Raw genomic sequence first — 22106 nt, forward strand, 5'->3', positions numbered from 1 at the left:
AATCCCTTCATTTTCTTCTTTGACTCAGTTCCCAGATTTCATATTCTTTGGTATTGAAATTTACCTTCTACTCCTGGCTCCATTACTAAATCTTATCCAAGTCTTCCTGTAGCTGTTGACAATACTACTTGTTTTTCACTTTCTTCATGAACTTTGCATCACCCACTAATAATCTTGTATTGCTACCTATTCCATTCATTGATCATTGATATACAGGAAACATTACAGGTGCCAGAATTGAGCACTGCGATACTCTACTATCTAGTCTTTCAACCCTCTTCCTCATGCATCACATTAACCACTTTAATGTAAACTTGGTAGGCTGATTACATGACATTACTTTCCTAAATCCTGAATGTACACAAATGCATGAACTCGAGAGAGAGAGAGAGAGAGAGAGAGAGAGAGAGAGAGAGAGAGAGAGAGAGAGAGAGAGAGAGAGAGAGAGAGAGAGAGAGAGAGAGAGAGAGAGAGAGAGAGAGAGAGAGAGAGAGAGAGAGAGAGAGAGAGAGAGAGAGAGAGAGAGAGAGAGAGAGAGAGAGAGAGAGAGAGAGAGAGAGAGAGAGAGAGAGAGAGAGAGAGAGAGAGAGAGAGAGAGAGAGAGAGAGAGAGAGAGAGAGAGAGAGAGAGAGAGAGAGAGAGAGAGAGAGAGAGAGAGAGAGAGAGAGAGAGAGAGAGTCTCTCTCTCCTTGGACAATATCACTCAAGAGGGTCACTGAGGTGGAAGGAGATTCAAGGAGGACAGCTATAAGAAGGATAATAAAACTAAAGTGACCATCAGTCATTTCTGAGTAGCTGTTTGCTTACAGTAAAAAAAATAATGCACACTGGCCTGTTAGGCATGTAACTGTTGCCCAAGAAACACGACTCCAGAATGGCATGAGGAGAAAAGAGAAGGGAAGGAAAGAGACGGGAGACAATAGGAAAAAACTGGAAGAGACTTAAGGAAACTGAGTCTTGAGAGGGACCAAGAAGGGAAGGGAGGGAGGAGGAAAGGAAAAGAGACGAAGGAGACAGAGACAGGAGAGGGGAGGAGTGGGGAAGGGGCGGGTATGAAAAAGACGTTGATGGCGTTCTCTGCGACCTGTAAAATATCGCGCGTGGAACTTTCTTCTCTTTGTCACATTTCTGTATACGAGACGGTGACATTTTAGCGGAAGAGAAATCATATTGATTTATGATGTGAACATTTAACACGAAGCGAGAGGCGACGCCACTTTCTATGTGTCAAATTGTCACACCTTATCGCGCGCTACAGTGCTTGACGGAATTCAATTCAGTGCCGCCACAAAACAAATTTGATATTTTATTTGTTACTTTAACAAAACACGATGACAAGAAACCTTTCAGTATATGGTGAGGTCGAATGAAAAACACACAGTACATATATAAATAAAAAACGATAAATCATCAGACAATAAAGCCACCTGGAAATTGAACAAAAATAAATAAATAAAAAGAAATAAATAAAAAGAAATCAGAAATACAACCCAAGTATCGTATTCGGTCGTATATAACTGTAAAAATTGTCAGGATATAATAAACAAGCGTAGCCTGAGCAGCTCAGCTCCAATTCGGAGTTTTCAGATTCCAGCAATCCACAAAGGACTTCTGCTGGTCTCGCATCGACATGTTTCCATTGTCAGTCCCCATTTTTTGAAATGTCAGTCTTAGGTAGGTCTGCTATCAATCCTAGGTTCGGCTGTAGTCAACCTCGGGAAGAGGTACTTCCTTTCCCATGCTGGTCAGGGTCTTGTCAGCCCCCACCAGGCTATTACATATGCCTGGTCCATCTATCCAAGAGTGTTGTTGCTGGACAACATTCCAGATTACGCAAGCAAGGATATCTAACAAGAAACTTACGTTGTCTAAAAGCTCTTAACCTAAGTAACATTTCATTGAAAATTAAAAAAAGTGAAGATGTGTTGCTAGCTCTCTGTTGGCCCGCTGACGGTCCCGGTGGGCCCGCTGTCGGTCCCTGTTAAAATTGCTCAATTATTTCTGACAGGACTTTCCGGTTCACTGGGGTTGTTGTCATAAACTAAGCAGGACTGTTGTAAACACCTGACATGGGAGTTTCTATAATACTAGTGAGACCTAGATGTATCCCCTCTCTCCTTCCACTTTTTTTTTTAGGGAATTCTCAGTGCTGGGGCATTCATTCCTCTCCACGTTCATTCTTCTTTCATTCTCTAAGTTACATAAGAACATAAGAATGAAGGAGACTGCAAGAGACCATGAGGCCTACACTAGGCAGCTCAAAACTTCAGTACCCTTGTAAAACACAAAATGACCCAGGTCCTTACCTTCTACATTTCCTGTAGCAAGAATCACGATGGTTTTGACTGCAGGTACGGCCCAAGCAGCCACGTGGAACCAAGCAGAATTGGCTTCTATCGCCTCATGCCCCCACTTCAGGCCCGCGGCCAGGAACCAGGTGAGGCAAAGGACCACCCACCAGATACTCGAGGCCATGAAGAAGAAGTAGAGGGTCATGAAGAGGATGGTGCAAAACTCCCGTTCCACACCCTGCGTGATGGTGCTCACCATGTGACCTCTGATTTCGGGAAGGTCTTTGGGTGGGTCCCAGGGGGCGTCGCAGGCCACCTTGTCCCCTTGGATAAGCCCCACGACAAAGACCACCCCTATGAACCAGTAACACCCGCTGATCCAGATGATGGGCCGTTCAGGGTATCGGAACCTCCGGACGTCCACCAGGAAGGAGGCAATCGTGAAGGTGCAGGAGACGATGCATACAGCTGCCCACGCCCCGACCCACTGCCTGGAGAAGGTCAGCTGGGCGTCGGTGAAGAACATCCCATGACAAGGCGCCCCGCAATCCGGAGCTTCAACGCTACCGATCCTTAGGCGATATTTGAAGTTCTTGGGTACCTTGAAGTGCACAGGGCATTGGAAGTCTTTCCCTGCGTACTGGTTTGGGGGTCGGCGCCCCCTGTCATTTAGAACGTCCAGCTTAGGCGGACGAGGTCGCCCCACACTCGACCGGTTCTGGATGAAGCAGAGTTCTGAGTCTGCGGGGAATTTGTTGCAGTCGAGAGATTCTGGCCACTGGAAACCAAATTTATTCATGAGGTTCTCGCATCCTTGCTTGGCTGAGAGACAGAGCGGCCTGCACGGAGGCAGAGGCGTTTCCATGATGGTGCACAGGGGCACGTACACACTGCACAGGAACATGTGTAGGTCAGGAGAACAGTCCACCTTCACGAGGGGAAAGAACTGGTGCACTTCGAGGCCTGCTTCCTCTTGTGTCTGGTGATCTAACATGTTTGGCATCATGGTTGTGTTGTAAGGGATTCTGTCCGACTTGCACATTGTGATGGCAATGGGCTCACAACGATCGTGCTGCGGCGAAATATCGCGGTCCAACACTTGATCCATCCTGCCGCTGCTAATGACACGCCCTGCCGAACCTACTCCGGGCACGCCCGTGTGCATTAGTTGAGAAGAACACACATGGGGCAGGGCAGCAAGCACCATCAACACACATCCCACTGGGGTCCGCGGAGGCCGCCCCTCTCTTTCTCCTCCCCAACGCGCCATTTCTCGCTGTTTACGCCGTCTACACACTCTCCTGTCACATCTACACCTATGCCATCTGCTTCATCACTGTCTGACACAACATAATTATGACATCGCCGTTAAATAAGCTTATGTATTCATAATAGTTTCCAACACGTTCCTTCTTTAACTGACTCCTCACAAACACTGACTGTTTTTGTGTTCCGTCAATGATGAGGTTTGTCCTCGTGTTGCCATTCAGGTAACAATTTTCCTTTTTTATTACATTTCGGGAGATGGACGCAGTATTAGATATATACCTACCAAATAATTAATCCATTTATCATCTTTTATAAAAAATAGTAATATGAAATACAAAACGGTAGTTTTGAGAGGCATAATTCCATTTAAAGTAACTATACAGTGCAAGCAACCGAGACGAGGACGAAGGAAAGATACGAGCCATCGTATTGGCGGAGAGATAAACTCCACCTACCAAATTTGTGTCGCGTATTTTGATTGGGCAAGTTCTCACCTCGTAACCAATGATAACCGAGTTTTACTTAGCCAGGACTGCGGCTAACCAAAACAACCCGAAATAGGTGTTAGGTGATGAATAGAAGATGATGGTTGATGGCAACTACTACAATTTCGATCTCGTCAAAAACAGGTTAAGCATTCGTATTCCTTTTACGGAAAGAATTGTTACATGTGTGTGACTTCGCCAGCAAATGCATACATTTGCTTGATTTTCCCACTGAGCTCCAAGTGGATTATCTCAAGTTGGCCTTCTCAAGGTAGACCAGTAGTGCAGTCTTATGCCTTTCCATGCGTGGCAGATATTACACATTTCATCATTCGCGCGGAACCCTGCTGTGCTAACACAGTACATTCGCACACAGGTGAAAATGTTTCAATGTCAAGGAATTATTTTTTCATGGAGTAAGCCAAGTGAATATTGCTACTAACCATACCCCCTCGATTTCCATCTAACATTTCCATTAAATTTTGTAAATATTTTTTTCTTCTCGGATTAAGATAAAATTTTGGTTGTGATTAATGACATCCGTATTATGACCATCACGTCAATATCACCTTCAGAATCATGTCACAAACACTTTCTAGGCATATCAGCAAATTGTATTCGTTATCTGAAAACTTGTGGAGTTACTGAGCAGCTGCCACAACCTCACACATAATTAATTATATGTTTCTTCATCAGCCATATGTACTTCTAATTGACATTAATCATGTATCCCATTAGGAACGTTCAATTTATGACGTGTCTCCCTATTTGTAATGTATGAGTGATGAATGCATTCGTTAAGTCTGTTTCGCCTTCAAGGTTCTTTAACCCAAGCTTCACCGAACACAATGTCGCTGTGCTAATGACGCGTTGCTTCTACTTCGGAATGTCGCGCACGTGTGATGCTTAGTGTTCAGCTTTGAGTATCATGGCGTGTACATCGTAGTCTGAATACATTAATTGTGTTCCCAGTCAGAGTTATGTGGTTGTGGAAAAGCCATCGACGCATATTGTGATATTAAGGACTAAATGTATACAGTATTATGTAGTTGTTGAATGAATACCAAATGTTTACGGAAATTTATCTTTATATGAGAACTACGGTATGCAGAAATATAAGTATGTGTAAATATAAATGTATATTGTAATTACAATGCATATTTTATGTGTTTGATGAATGTTAGAATCACAGTTATTGAAATATCATTTCACTGTGTATAATCATTCGTAGAAGACATACTGGCTAATGAGCTCGAGCAGCCAAATGAATGGAATAAACGACTTAATTGAACACATTCTGTTGATGGTAAGTAAATATCAGCGAACCCCCCTCCCCCCCCCTCTCTCTCTCTCTCTCTCTCTCTCTCTCTCTCTCTCTCTCTCTCTCTCTCTCTCTCTCTCTATATATATATATATATATATATATATATATATATATATATATATATATATATATATATATTTAGTTAAATTAGATATACAAAGGTAGTTAGGAATCACATTGGTCCACTATTATCTGCTGACGGTCAACTTGAATATTCAAATGAAGGAATGTGTGATATTTCAAACAGTTATTTTACCTCAGTATTCTTAAACGAAACACCTCAATGTGAACTCCAAACTGAAACCTGTAAAAAGTCTAGGGTAAACTTGCTCACTACGGTAAATATAACATAAGAAAAAAATAAATGGTGTATAGAGAAACTCAAATTTAATAAAACACCAGGGCCTGGCGGTTGGCATCCAAGAATCTTAGAGGAAATGGAAAATGAGATTGTTGTTCCATTTGAAATTATTTTCAAGAAATCCATCATATCCGGAAATGTCCCAAGAGAATGGAAGCTAGCTAACGTTGCTCCCATATTAAAAAAGGTGACAAAAAGAAATCAAATAACTACAGGCCTATAAGTTTGACTTCAGTCGTAGGAAAAATTATGGAAACTATCATCAGAGATACTATCGAACATAATTTAGAAAGTAACTGCTTGATAAATGAGATCCAGCATGGTTTCAGACGGAAACGTTCTTGCGTGACTAACTTACTCGAATTCTATAACACAGTTATCTCGAATTATGGCAAAAGAAACAATATAGATTTCATATATTTAGACTTTGCAAAAGAAAGACTACTTACTAAATTAGCTTCACACGGAATAGTGGTAGCCTATTAAGTTGGACTAGTAATTGGTCGAATGATCAAAAACAGAGACTTGTTTTAAATTAAAAACTTCTGGATGGAAAAATGTTACAAGTGGAGTTCTTCAGGGTTCCGTTCTTAGGCCACTTCTATTCATAGTATATGTAAATTATATAGATCATGGACTAAAATCTACTGTTTCCAAATTTGCTGATGATACAAAACTGTGCGGAATGGCAAATGATCATTTAGATCAATTAGATATTCAAGAAGATTTAGATAAATTACAGCAGTGTTCTGAAAAGTGGCTAATGAACTTAAACACAAGTAAATGCAAGGTAATGCACATAAGTAAAAATAACAGTAAGTACTATTACAAGTTATTTGGAAATTCTTTAACAAATGTGGATAGTGAAAAAGATCTCATCGTGATTATCAGTAACGATCTCAAATCATCCAAGCTGTGCATTTCAGTCTCTGAGAAAGCAAATAAGATTCTAGGACTGATTGCGCGATCTTTTGACTTCAAAAGTCCATCACTCATTAACAAGCTATATAAATCGTTAGTTCGTCCACATTTGGAATGTGCTGTTTCCGTATGGTCATCGAATCTCATAAAAGAGTCTTTAAGATTCTAAAGCGGATTGACGACATCAAGAGTGACAGAATTTTCTCACTGGATGAGAATCAGACAAGAAACAATGGTCTTAAACTGTCCGGAAAACAATTTAATTTGGAAGTGGGTAGAAACAACTTCGCCAACCGTGTAGTTAATGAATGGAATAAACTTACTGCAGAGGCAGTGCACTGTAGTTCAGTTCGAAACTTTAAGAATCATTTAGACTAGCAGGGCCCGTGGAAATTCCACGGGATTTACGAAGGAGTCTTCAAAATCTCCCGAAGGAGTCTTCAGTCTCCAAAAGGAGTCGTCAAATCCCCCGACGTTGTCGTCAAATTCTCCCGTCGCCTCTCTCTCTCTCTCTCTCTCTCTCTCTCTCGTTAGGTCAATCATAGCAGGACCCGTAGAAATTCCACGGCGACAGAAATGATTCAAGGGGACATGTCCCCTCTGGGTCCCGAGGAACCCAATCGTGGGGTCCCAGCGCGGAGCGCGTGACGTCACAACTGAAGACCAGCCAATCAGAAGAGACATGACGTCACGACTGAAGACAAGCCAATCAGAAGAAGATATATGACGTCACGACTGAGGACCAGCCAATCAGAAGAAAGAAGAGACATGACGTCACAACTGAAGATCAGCCAATCAGAAGAGATGTGACGTCACGACTAATGACGTAAGCGTGACACACGTATTAGTATATAGATAATAAACACCTAAGCAAGATGCTGTAATAATTATCATTTATTCTATATTATTTGTTTATTTGTTTTGTTATCATTTGTCTGTTTATTATTATTTGCTTGATTCTCATTTATTATTAGTTATATGTCAATTTATTATCATTTACTCTTTACCTGTTTGTTTATTATTTAACTGTACCTATGCATTTATTTATGTATTTCATTTATTGTTTACATTATAATAGTTTTTATTTATTCATTTATTTATTTATCATTATTATGATTTTTTTCTTTTGCATCCGACCTAGATATGGACCAAAAGGTCTCCTGTCGGCATGCTCCGCCTTTGAAATCCTTTATAATAATAATCGATAGGAAGCTCATGTTTAAACCAAGACATTGGTATAAATGCCACAGATAATAAAGTCATGGAAAAAAGTCACAGGTAAAAACGCCAAAGGTATAAATGCCACAGGTAAAAAAGTCATAGAAATATGTTAATAATAAGAAACAGCAAAAAAACAACAGGACACTGTCAGCACTTTCTGCGTCTATCTTCTATAGGAAGGTTAATTGTTGAATATTTTATCTTTTAATTCTCAGTAAAGGAAGATGCATAACTAATGATAAATCAGTGACTTTTGCTAAAAAAAATGTAAAATAGATTTTTTTTTAATTTGGTAAAAAATAGTAATAAAGTATGTCAGCTGAGGTTATATACTACGTGCAGTATATAACCTCGTTATTCTCTATAGAATGGAAATCTCCCTGAGGATATGTGGTGAACAGAGTCCCCCACATGTGCTTCTACGCGATATTTTGGCTTATAGTATCGCCGCTGCAGAAATGGGATGGACAAGGAATGTACATGTGTTGTAGAAACGGCTGGCCTTCGGCCTTGTATTACTTTGGTGTAGGTTAAGCTCACATATTACGCCTGTACTACAGGCATTTGTATCCTCATGAAAGCACAACCTAGGCCCTGCCGAGCCATACTTCGGTGAGGATGGGTCGTTTGCTACTATAGCGTACGCAGGGTGCGTATATAAGGATGCAAGGTTTTGGTGTCCAGGGTAATTTCTCTTTTGTACTTGTCACCAGCGGTGCGCTACCCAAGGCTCGCGGTCACTTCTGCGGTTAGGGCATCCCTCGGAGCCCTGATCGCCGACCCAGCCTAGGTCGACACTCGCAGCAACCATAATAAAACCAGCAAACCCTCTCGAGTTTCCTTCACTCCCTCGGCACCAAAGCCAAGTAATGTTCGTGTAATGTTTCAGATAGCGTGGACAAGATATTTAGAAGCTAAGTGCTGTTGTCGATGAATAATACTTGGGTATAGTGAAAAAATATGAAGAAATATTTTTCTGCCATAGGAATTATTCAAAGTGATAAGCGCGGTTAAAAAATCTGCTTCAATGGGTTCATGTATACCAAGCAATCCACTCGTAAAACCAATGTGCAGTGGAATTGTGCTAAAAGATCCAGTGGTCGTTGTCGAGGCAGTATGACAACAGACCTACATTTAGAAAATCCAGCTGTAGGTCAGCCTCACAACCATGCCCCAGATGAGACCGAACGTCTTGCCAAAGTACACAACTGGATGAAGGACCAAGCTGCCAAGACTCGAGATTAGCCAGCTCAGATCTTTAGTCATGGTGTGAGGCAGTGTGATGATGATGTAGGCTCACCTATACACTCTGCTGACATTCACAAACGTGCTCTTTGCAAGCAATAACGTACTCTTCCTGCTAAAAGATCTAGGTGAACTTCCCTCTGAGTTTCTTCAGACAGTTGGCCCTAACCCCGAGGAATTTTTACTCTATGATAACGGACCAAATGTAAACAACCGCATTCTAGTGTTTGGTACCAGTGATGGGCTCAGGCTTCTTGCTGGTGCTGATACCCTATATATGGATGGCAACTTTTCTATGGCTCCAAATATTTTCAAGCAGATTTATGTCATTCGTGTGCCTTTTGGGGAAACGGCTGTTACTTCCGTGTACGCGCTTCTTCCAAAGAAGACTCGTACCACCTACAAAGAACTCTTTCAGGCTGTAGTTGACATGCGTGTAGACCAAAACCTAAATATTAATGTGCAAACCGTAGTGACTGAATTTGAGCTGTTCTTGCAGTGTTTAGCCGCGACAGAGAGAACAAAGGTTGCTTTTATCATCTTACGCAGTCCACTTGGCGTCAATTCCAAGAACTGAGTTTGGGGACAATGTATAATACCAATGCTGAGTTATGGTTGTTTTGTGGCATGATTGATTCTCTTGCTTTTCTCCTCCTAGAAGACGTTGACGAAGATATGAGGTAACTCAAAACCGTCATTCCACAAGGTCCACCTGAAGCCGAGAAGCAGCTCATGTGCTTCGATCGTAGTTATGTTAGCGGCTCCTTTCGCTTGATTCTGCCTCAAGTTCCCATATCCAGTGATGCCCTGATGCCTCAGAGAATGCCTCACATTCCACCTATGATTGCCCCCGCCTATGGAATGTGCATGACGCCACTGTACACAACAATGCCCGCATCAACAGCATTTGTGAAGGATGGAATAATACATTCTTCAACCTCGTAGGTCACTACCATCCTTCACTCTGGCGCGTCATTGGTTGGTTCCAACGTGAAGAAACGACAGTAAGCACCTTTATCCAGCAGTATGCTGTTGGCAACCTTCCCTCAAAAAATAATTCGTCCACGCTATGTACGGCTACAGGAACGCCTACGTAAGTTGTGTGTTTCTCGGCGAAAGAACAGAAAGACTATGACGGAGTTTCTTCCTGGCGTCGGCTGGAATATTTGCCTGAATTAACAATAATAAAACACTTAATATAAATAAGAAAAATTGACTTTAATATTTTTGTTTGATTAACATCGATACTATGTATATCTATCATAACACCATCGCCACGTGTGGGTTGCTCGACTGGAATAATCGTCTTAATCATCAACACGAAAAACATGGAATATACATGTAATGTTGTTCTCAACCTGTACATGTTATGTACAATCAATAACTGACCGACTTAGATACGTGATTTTTTATCAATAGCGTCTATATGTACAAGTCATGTATTAAAAAAATGCGAGTTTTTTCTATGACTTTTTTCCTATCCAAAATGATTTTTCCCCGTGACTTTTTTACCTGTGGTATTATCACTGGTCAGCTGTATGACAGTTCCAAGCTTCAAGATTAATTTGGATAAACACATATTAACATGCTCCAACCCACTATTTATTTTATCTATATATTATATATATATATATATATATATATATATATATATATATATATATATATATATATATATGTGTGTGTGTGTGTGTGTGTGTGTGTGTGTGTGTGTGTGCAGAAGAAATCACTTGAACGCGTGATACTAGTATGCAGACAAACCACTGGGAAAATGGAAGAAAAATTAAATTCTAAAAATCTTCTCGTTCTTCCGTATCATGACAACTTCATTAAATTGCCGCATATTCTTAAGAATTTCAACATCCAAACCATTTTTAGGAACTCCAACACAGTCAAAAGTCTTTTGATTAAAAATTCCCCTGAAAATAAGGAAGGCTGTGTATATAAAATGCCATGTAAAGATTGCAACAAATGCTATATTGGTCAGACTGGAAAGGAATTAAATGTTAGAATAAAGCAACACAAATATAGCGTTGGAAGTGGTCAAACGTCCAACGCGTTATTTGTCCATCTTAGGGATTTTAACCATTGTATCAATTGGAATGAAGCTAATGTAATTGTCAAAAGTAATTCTTATTTGAATAGAAACATCATAGAATCCAGTCTGATCAAGAATACATTTGTTAATAATTTAAATTTAAGTCAAGGATTATACAAATTGGATGAATTTATCATAACAAAAATTGTAAACCAAATGTCCGGACACTTGAGCCAATATGGCACTGGGAGAGATCCACCTTATCCTTCTGAGTATATATACTTGTCTCTTTTATGTATCTATACCTTGAAAATGTCTGAATAGACGAAAGCGCTCGGTCTCATCTCTTTCATTTTCCCAGTGGTTTGTCTGCATATATATATATATATTTATATATATATACATATATAAACATATATATATGTATATATATATATATATGTGTGTGTGTGTGTGTGTGTGTGTGTGTGTGTGTGACTTATTGATCCACTGTTGGAGAATGAGATAAGATGGACAGAAAATCTGTATATTTCGACCACTATCTGTGGTCATCTTCAGCAGCGTTTGGATTAGTAACAGAAAACAGCGGGTCACCATAAATAGAGTAAAATCTAGGTGGGGCAATGTTACTAGCGGGGTCCCCTAGGGCTCGGTTTTGGGTCCCTTGTTGTTCATTATGTACATAAACGACTTAGACGATGGGATAAATAGTGATGTTAGTAAGTTTGCGGACGACACTAAAATAGGACGCCTAATTAGGTCAGGAGACGACACAGAGATTCTGTGGGATGATCTTAATAAATTGTTAACATTGTTGGTGAAATGGCAAATGAACTTCAATATCTCTAAGTGTAGCGTGTTAAACGTAAGGCTACACAACCCCGAAAATAGATACAGCTTAGATAACACATTTTTAGAAAAATCTGAGACCGAGAGGGATCTTGGGAGTTCTGGTGAGTCCGGACCTTAAAACCAGGAAGCAGTGCATTAGCCCCAGAAATAAAGCTAACAGGGCATTAGGTTTCATTGCTAGGATGGTAACGAATAGAAGTGCAGAGGTAATTATTAAACTCTATCTAGCGATAGTTAGACCCATCCTTGACTATGCGGTACAGTTTTGGTCTCCGTCCTACAGAATTGACATCAATTCACTAGAATCAGTACAGAGAAGAATGACCAAAATGATGCATGGACTCAGAAATTTGCCTTACGAAGAGAGGCTTAGGCACCTAAACTTACACTCTCTGGAAAGACGCAGAGTGCAGGGTGATCTAATTAGAGGTGTTCAAGTGGATCAAAGGTTATAACAAGGGTGATGCAAACAAGGTCATCATAATAAAACAACAGGGCAGGACTCGCAGTAATGGGTATAAACTGGAAAAATTTAGATTTAAGAAGGAAATAGGCAAGAATTGGTTTACTAATAGGGTGGTCGATGAATGGAATAATCTTAGTGACCATGTAGTAAGCGCTGAAACTATCAGTTGTTTTAAAAAACGATTAGACAACTTTATGGATGGGGACGACAGGTGGTGATGGATACGGAGCTGCCGTGTATTGTGTATTCTTATGTTCTTATGTAGTGTGGAGTGTGAGAATGTATTTATATATATATTCTCACACTCCACACTATGTAGCATTCTGCTGAAGAGGACCACAGATAGTGGTCGAAATATATAGATTTTCTGTCCATCTTACCTCATTCTCCGGCAGTGTGTCAATAAGTCTAATCTTACACATGTGCTACTACATTATATCTTCCTAATGTAAATATATATATATATATATATATAAATATATATATATATATATATATATATATATATATATATATATATATATATATATATATCATACAATCTCCATGACCGTCGCGCAGAGGATTCGAACCACTGCTTATGGACCCAAGACAGGCTCCACAACACACGCCTTTGGGTCCATAAGCAGTGGTTCGAATCCTCTGCGCGACGGTCATGGAGATTGTATGATTGATGCCGCTGTCCACTAGCGAATTATTCACACACACACACACATATATATATATGCACAAATTTCACAAGTCACACGCGAATCACAAATATGCAGAGTCCACTAGGCAAAGGAAAAACACACGGAGACTGGAAAAATGTTTCAAAAATTATACAATGTAAGAATATAACAGAAAGAAATATCATAGAGTCAGGAATTATCAAATGCAATTATGACCACCTCATTAATAATAGTTTAGGATTATATAAATTAGATCCATATATTGTCAGTAATATAAATAGTACATTTTTTAAAAGTTAATGTAATAATAATATTTTCCATGACCTCACCGAGTGACCCAACCTGAGCTTTCAGGCTTCGGAGAGGAGGGTAAATGTCTCTCTTGTCCTACTTATACTCTGTACCTCCATTTTTTGTTCTCATCTTTCTGTACTCCTTGATAATGTGAATATATCACGAAAGCGCTCGGACTCCGTGTGTTTTTCCTTTTCCTAGTGGACTCTGCATATATATATATATATATATATATATATATATATATATATATATATATATATATATATATATATATATATAATTAAATTTGACCGCTGCTTGTGCAAGAATAAGCTTCTTGTTGAAGGATTCAACCTTTCTAATAGTGCTTCTTTGTTCTTCATGAAGTCAGAATAAAAGATTGCCGAAGTTCATATTGTGTATTATACGACGTTTCGCCCTTCTTAGAGCATTTTTAAGTACACCTAAATGATAATAGAAACAATTTATATATATGACAATAGGTGAACTGGGAAAGCTTATACAAAATAGTGAAGAAAGATCAAAGATCTTATGTGGGAATTATGTCCGTAGCACTCCGTGGGGTGCTGGGAGGGTCAGTTGTCCACCCAGTGAAGCTAGAGCCACGGAGGTTGTACCTCCCTGTACATTTATGGATGGAACCTTCTCTCGAATATGGAGGGCCTACAGGATCTCCAGACGATGAAAGTTATGTGCGGAGTCGATGATCTTTGTATTTTCCACCAGGATCTTTCTAGTCAGGGAGGAGTTATGTTTTTCCGAAAAATGTTTCTTCGGGGCACCAGCTTGTAGATGGCACGTTAATCTTCTGGAGAGAGAAGTGGTCGTCATTCCTATGTAAGATACAGGACGAAGCTTACAGTCTTCCTATTAGAAAGGTTGAATCCTTCAACAAGAAGCTTATTCTTGCACAAGCAGCGGTAAAATTTAATTCTATATGTATTAAGGAAGATCTGCTACCTACCTTTACGAATATATATATATATATATATATACATATATATATATATATATATATATATATATAATATATATATATATAATATATATATATATAATATATATATATATATATATATATTTATATATACATATACACACTATCTTGGTGTTTATTTATACTTTGATTTCTTATTTGCATAGCTTCGTCATGGACCAACAGGACTTCTGTCAGCATTGATGTATAGCTGTCTAATTTCCAACAATGTGTTAGACAATCTACATTAGGAACACATTCCAACAATATGTTAGACACTCTAGACTAACAAAAATCTTTATTTCCACCGCCACACTTTTACGTAATTGTTGTTCTATCCAATGTCGAATCACCATAGTCCCAGACCACGTACTGGACTCGTGATCGACAGCTATTACTTTCCCAGACGAGAGTTCGGAGCTCGTACGTTGCCCGATCAATGGGTAATGCTGTGACTTTTTACACAAGTCACACACACACATTACCATGCTCGTGAAGAAAAGCAATGACTTGCAGTATTATTGAAAGCGTTTTCAAGCCGTGAGCGCGGCGTGAACTCTGTTTCATAACGTGTTTGTATATGTGTGTGTTATTCACCATGGTTTTGGATCACGTGTTGGACTCGTGATCGACAGCTATTACTCTTCTGGACCATACCTCAGAGCTCACACACACACACACACACACACACACACACACACACACACACACACACACACACACACACACACACACACACACACACACACACACACCGACTCGGTGGCGCGGTTGGTAGAGTTTCCGACTGTCACTACGGCGGTACGGGTTCGAATCCTGCCCAAAGTTAAAATAATTTCAGTACCGCTGCGCTTCAAGTCGTTACTCCAACTCTCGTGGGCGGGGAGTTGGGTGTGTGTGTGCGTGTAAGGTCAAAGTATTACCCATAGATCGGTCATACGAGCTCTGAGCTCTCTTCCGGGAGGGAAATAGCTGTCTATCACGAGTCCAGCACGTGATTCAAAGACCAAGGTGAATACATCCGCACACATAAGTAAGCGCTGAAACCATCAGTTGTTTTAAAAAAAGATTAGACAACTTTATGGATGGGGATGACAGGTGGTGATGGAAACGGAGCTGCCTAGTATAGGCCTTATGGTCTCTCGCAGTCTCCTTTATTCTTATGTTCTTATAACTCTTTGCCCACGAGGGTTGGAGTGCCGGTTCGCAGTGTAGCGATGTTGATGTCATTTCATACCAGAGCGGGATTCGAACTCGGACTATAAATCAGCGGTTGCGAACGTTACTACTGCACACTTACTGTGTGTGTGTGTGTGTGAGCGCGTGCGTGCGTGTAATGTAACGCTACATTAATGTCCCTTGAGCCAGAATGGGTCAATCTCGATGCCTAACTCGCCTCTTAAGCCCCCTCAGCACGAGGGCGTAGCGAATGAAACGGCTTGGCGGGAGCTGGGTCAAGTACCACCCGTCATGGAAGGGACTGATGGATGCTGCGTTGGGATGGAGGCTCGTCTGTTTTGCCGCAGGCCGTGGTGGCGAGACGATTAAATCGTGCAAGCGTGTCATGAGAGCAAAAAGAATTAGGTGCTGTGGTTTGTGTGTATGTGTGTGTGTGCATGTGTGTGTGTTTGTGTGTGCGTGTGCGTGTGTGTTTGTGTATGTGTGTGTGTTTGAAACGGAAAGTTTACATTCAATGTATACAGCCAGTAATAATCTACGGATGTGAGACTTGGAAACTGCGGAGGATCAATATTGGGAATAACGCTGAGAGACGAAAGAGAGGAAGTTGGGTGAGAGAGCAGGCTAGAGTGAGAGATATCAAGGGGGTGGTAAGAGAGAGGAAGTGGAACTGGGCGTAAGGGGAAGTTCGAGCGAACGAATGATGTGATTGAGCAAGTGTGTTGCTAAACGTCAGTGTTTCCCAAACTATCTTATCCGACGCCCCATTTTTGCTTCCAGTAGACCCGCACGCCCACTGTTCATATGAAATGATTCTTTCATTTATTTCTCAGCATTGTTCAGGAAAACAGATTTCTGTTTGTATTAAATTTTAATAATGAAAACTACTCAAACAAATAATAGTACATTCCAGAGACATTTTTGTAAGTAACTAAAAACGAAACATCTGGTTCAAAGGGAGCGAAAAAAAAAATCGAACATTATGAAATTGTGGTTGGTATCGGTGACGTGTCCAAAACGTGTAAGAAGTAGCTCAATAGAAAACGGGTCGGAGTGACTGCTATTATACGTTGCGTGTATGCAATGGCAGATATTTGTTCTTTGAATGATTTTATCATTCTAATTAAAAAAATATTTTTGAGCAGATGATTTCACGCCCCCCTTGTATCCTCCTCACGCCTCCCTAGGGGGACGCCTCCCCTAGTTTGGGAACCATTGCTATAAGTGAACGTCGCGAGATGGGAAATGTGGAAGAGGGAGACCAGACAGAGGCTGGAGAGACGAGATAGAGAAATCTGTAGGTATGGTGTGCCGTGGCAGAGGTTGGCGTGGTCTTGTGAGTCATGGAACACTATGGAAGAGGCTTTTACTCAGCAGTGGACTCAATATGGCTGATTGAATGAAAGAATGGATATGTGTACACACACACACACACACACACACACACACACACACAATATGAAGACGGGACACCACGAGCATAGCTCCCCTTCCCGTAAAATACAACTAGGTAAATACACATACACGCACGCACACACACACACACACATACACACACACACACACACACACACACACACACACACACGCACACACACACACACACACACACACACACACATACACACACACATATATATATACCTGTATATATACATATATATTATTTGATTACTTTATTATTTTTACTTTTTTTTTTTTTACTTTTTTTTATTATATTTGTTGACACAAACATACAACAATACATCTGTACAACATACTGTAGTCATCTAGATACAATGACAGGGCACCTTAGGAGATTTCTTGGCGATTACGTGTATTTCGATACCATACGACATTATTAAAAACAAACATTCTTTGGGGATGTGAATGGGAGGAAATAGAGAATAGTAACGATAATGATAATGATGATTATAATAATGATAGTGATAATAATACCTGTTTACAGTAACATTATTGTAAATGTCCTCATTATTAGCCAACACTTTTTTAGATCTATTTTGAGGATAAATGGGACTCAACCTGACACATTTAGTATAAATAAAATTACTGAAAAGTATCAATAAATTTGGTGTCCCTTAATTAAAATCAGCTTGGAATCAGTTGAAGAATCAGTTGTAGCTGTGTTTTAATTAGATCGTCCAGTCCGACTCACTCGTGTAGTTTTTGTGAATCATTTATTTGGCTAACCTCCCTTATAAGGGAGAAGACGCCACTTGATATTTAGATAATTTATTTATTTTCATATTCATTTATTTATATGTATATATCTATTTATTCTTTCACATGTTTATCTATTCATTGAATATATACATTTCTCATAGCGGGTTGTATGTTGTTAATGTCAATCTTTATACGATTTTCACTGACAAATGACAAGCGACATGAACGGTTATCTTTGACAACAAAACTCGACTCTGCTGCTGTTGCCATGCGGTTTTATTCAGCTAAAGAGAGGGATGGTGGGATCTCCCAGGTAGCCATAGGGTTAACCCACCAAGTGAAGAAGCCCATTTGGGTCTCGGTTGACGCTGATCTCTTTCAAAGCAGGACCTGTTCCGAAGCGTTGTCGTGAATGTTTGTGGCTTTTGTTGCAGCAAATCTTGCTTGGTTACACACACACACGCACACACACACACACACACACACACACACACACACACACACACACACACACACACACACACACACACACACACATATATATGGAGAGATGATAATGGAAGAGAAGGCAGTGAGAGGAAGGTGGGCAGAGTATTTTAGGGAGTTGCTAAATGTGAAACAGGATAGGGAGGGAAAGGTAGTTGCAGTGGGAAGCGCTAAGAAAATGAGAGTGATGAGTGAGGAAAATGGAGGAGAAATAGGGAAGGATGAAGTGAAAGCAGCTGTTAAGATGATGAGAGCAGGTAAGGCACCTGGGTTGGATGGATGCCATGCAGAATGTCTGAAGAAAGGAGGTACAATTATGGTGGACTGGCTGGTGAGGTTATTTAATGTTTGTTTAAGAGAGGGTAGAGTGCCGGAGGACTGGAGGAGTGCCTGTATAGTTCCACTTTACAAAGGAAAGGGGGACAAGTGTGAATGTAGTAGTTACAGAGGGATTAGCTTGTTGAGTGTAGTTGGGAAGGCTTATGAGAGGGTCTTGATTGATAGGATTAGGAGAGGAACAGAGGGAGTAATTGGTGAGGAACAGTGTGGTTTTAGGACAGGTAGGGGATGTGTAGATCAGATTTTTGTGGTAAGACAGATATGTGAGAAAGCTATAGGGAAAGGTAAGGATGTTTTTTTTTGGCTTTTATGGATCTGGATAAGGCTTATGACAGGGTAGACAGGAAGGCACTGTGGGAGGTACTGAAGATATATGGGATAGGAGGAGAGCTGTTAAAAGTAGTCAAGAGTTTTTATGAGAGTAGTAGAGCTTGTGTTAGGATTAGAAATGGAGAGAGTGAATGGTTTGAGGTAAAGGTGGGACTTCGTCAGTGGTGTGTTATGTAGCCCTGGCTGTTCAATTTATACATGGATGGGGTGGTGCGAGAGGTGAATGCAAGGGTAGTAGGTCAGGGGTTGGAGATGATTAAAGAAAATGGAGAAAAGTGGGAGGTGAGCCAGCTGTTGTTTGCTGACGACACTGCGCTTGTAGCAGGATCAGAGGAGGGATTGAGGAAGTTAGTGACAGAGTTTGAGAAGGTGTGTGAAAGAAGGAAGCTGAAGATAAATGTGGGCAAAAGTAAGGTGATGAGATGTACAAGGGGAGAGAGTGACAGAAGGCTGGAAGTGAGCATTAAGGATGAGAAACTGGAAGAAGTGGATAGTTTCAGATACTTGGGTGCGAATGTGACAGGAAAGGTAGGAGTGGAGGTGGAGGTAGAATGTAGATTGAGAGAAGCGAGTAAATGCCTTGGTGGATTAAAAAGTGTAATGAGAAATAGACATCTGGGAATGGATGCCAAGAGGAGGTTATATGAAGGAGTGATTGTGCCAACAGCAATGTACGGGGCAGAAACATGGAACATGAGAGAGGAAGAGAGAAGGAGTTTGAATGTGTTTGAGATGAAATGTCTGAGAAGTATGATAGGGGTTACTAGGATAGATAGAGTGAGAAATGAAGAGATGAGGAGGAGAACAGGGGTGGAAAGGGAGCTGGGAGATAGGGTTGATGAAAGATTATTGGGATGGTTTGGACACATGGAAAGAATGAGTGAAGAAAGATTAGTAAAAGAAGTGTGGAAGGCGGAGGTGGAAGTAGTGAATATGAGGGGGCGTCCTAGGATGAGATGGATGGATGGGGTGAAAGGGGCTTTACAAAAGAGGAAGGACGGGAGAGGACAGGAGGACGGGAGAGGACAGAAGATAGGGGTGAATGGAGAAGGGTTGTGTATAGATGATGTTGTGATGCATGAAGGGGAGTGGGTGGGGGATGGGGGGTGAGGAAGTATGTATGAGAAAAAATTGACGCAGCCCGAAGGGATTTCTCCCCGTCTTCTCCTTTTCTGCATGAGGGGACGGAGAGGGGGGGGGGGTCGCCGAATTTATGAAGCGGCCTTGCTGTGGATGTGCTGTGTCTTGCGATACTGCTTCTGACCCAGGGGAGTGGACAGGATGCAGGGATGACCCGTCATCCAGGAGGTGCCAAGATAAAAGGGAGGGAGGGTAGTGGAATATAAGGGATATGAAATGGGTGGGAGTGATTTATATGCCTTTTCTTTTTGGCTACCACCCGCGTAAGGGGGAGAAAGCCTTTGGTGTATGTATATATATATATATATATATATATATATATATATATATATATATATATATATATATATATATATATATAAACGTGTGTGTGTATGATTCAGTTGTGCCTTGCCCAGAGTACACATTCCAAAACTTTTTTTTTTTTTTTTTTTTTTTTTCTTTAAAGCCCAAGATCACCCCTACTACCCTCACCTCAGTGAATAAGAAGAAAAAGAAGGGGAAGAGAAGGAAGACGAAGACGTAGAGGAAGAAGAAGAGTAGAAAAAAGAAGACAAAAATACGACAACGACAGAGAAGAGGCAGACGATGATAACGACGATGACGGAGAAGACGAAGAAAAAGAAAGGAAATGCGAACAAGAAAAGCGTAGAAGAAAAGGTCTTAAAAGAGGAAAGAGAAACAAGCGAAGAAAATGAAACTTGGGAACTGGAGAGTAACTGTATGTAGTACATTCAGCTGCACAGACTCGCGCATTAATTTGCTTGTTTAAAAAAGTGAACACATCTTTCTCATTAAAATGTATAATTGAATATTTTTAAATAAACATTAATAAACGACAATAGAAAAATCATTGCTCTCTGTTGTGATAAATCTTTTGAATTTTAAGATAATGTATCAGCGATATAAAAAATTGGTACGCTTTCAGAAGGCTTATAAAGGTGGGGGCTTATAAATGTTGGGGTCATCTTATGTTTGGTACTACTGTACTAAAAGAGGTCACGTACTGGAAAAGTTTGGGAAACACCGATCTACAGTAATCAGGATACAAAGAATAATGAACGAAGTTCGAAGATTAAAGAAAATTATACGACGGTGAACGAAAACTATGTCTGAATATTGAACAACGAGGATTACCGAAAAACGTACGAAGATGAATGAAAACCGTACGAGGGTGAAGGGAAATTAAACGTCTAGATGTGTCTGAAGACTGAAGCACTCAGATAAGCTGAAATGTCCAAACCTGGCCAATTGCTCTGATATCCAGCTATTCCAGGGAGAAGCTCTTCTAACCCAGAATAGGTACAGATATTTTGTCTGTCGCCAGTTGACTTAATTCAACTGAAAATCCCCTCCCCTTTGATGTTATTCACGGCTCATTTCTTCTGGCTCTTGTTTGTCGTACGTGTGCAACTGAAATGCGGGGAGGATATTTGAATCTTTATTGTGACGTAAGCGCACAGGAGTGAGAGCGTTGGATGCTCTCTCTATGAGAGACGGGTATAGACTGACAACGTGGTGGCAACGTCGTTCTCCTTACGCAGAAGGAAGACGATGCCATGCCTTAGTAAATATGTATATCAATGAGGGCCTTAGGCCCGTGGCAAAGAGTCCTTGTACTGGAAAGCGTCTGGTGGTTGGGGCACCCTACAACCCTACGGTGCAACCCTGCTCGTGTCGAATGCCAGGGCACCTCATAGCACTACGCCACACCTCCCCATCCGCGCTCGCACGACCATAATGCTTACCTGCGAGCCAGGTCGAGCGGCGGAGGAGGAATTGGGGGGATCCGCGCATGAGGACGGCAGGTCCTCCACCGAGGGATGGGACGCGACGGGGCGGCGTCTCCGGAGGCCGGTGGTCGCTCCCGTAGATGGCGGGGCGGCAATGCGCTGGTTGGACAGCGCCAATCCTCGTCGGCGGAAAGGGCGTTTCGGAGCTTCCAATACGGAGGGATGGAGTTGGGTAGGGCGCGGTTGTCGGACGGGAGCCCGGAGGTCACGCAGGTAAGCGGGTGACCGTAGGGGGAGCTTATCCGTGCCGCGTCCCGTA

General features: G+C 41.0%; 1 protein-coding gene across 1 annotated transcript in view; it reads right to left on the reverse strand.

Annotated features, from left to right (window-relative positions):
- Positions 1-3725, reverse strand: part of fz (frizzled class receptor) — a 153237-nt gene extending 149512 nt beyond the window's left edge. Inside the window, exon 1 of the mRNA XM_076189466.1 lies at positions 2307-3725. Coding sequence (XP_076045581.1) covers positions 2307-3561 — 1255 coding nt within the window. The 5' untranslated portion in view covers positions 3562-3725. The remainder of the gene's footprint in view (positions 1-2306) is intronic.
- Positions 3726-22106: the final 18381 nt, after the last annotated feature.

This window comes from Oratosquilla oratoria, chromosome 8 (genome assembly GCF_046742065.1).
Source record: "Oratosquilla oratoria isolate Oo_2021 chromosome 8, ASM4674206v1, whole genome shotgun sequence".
Classification (NCBI taxonomy): domain Eukaryota; kingdom Metazoa; phylum Arthropoda; class Malacostraca; order Stomatopoda; family Squillidae; genus Oratosquilla; species Oratosquilla oratoria.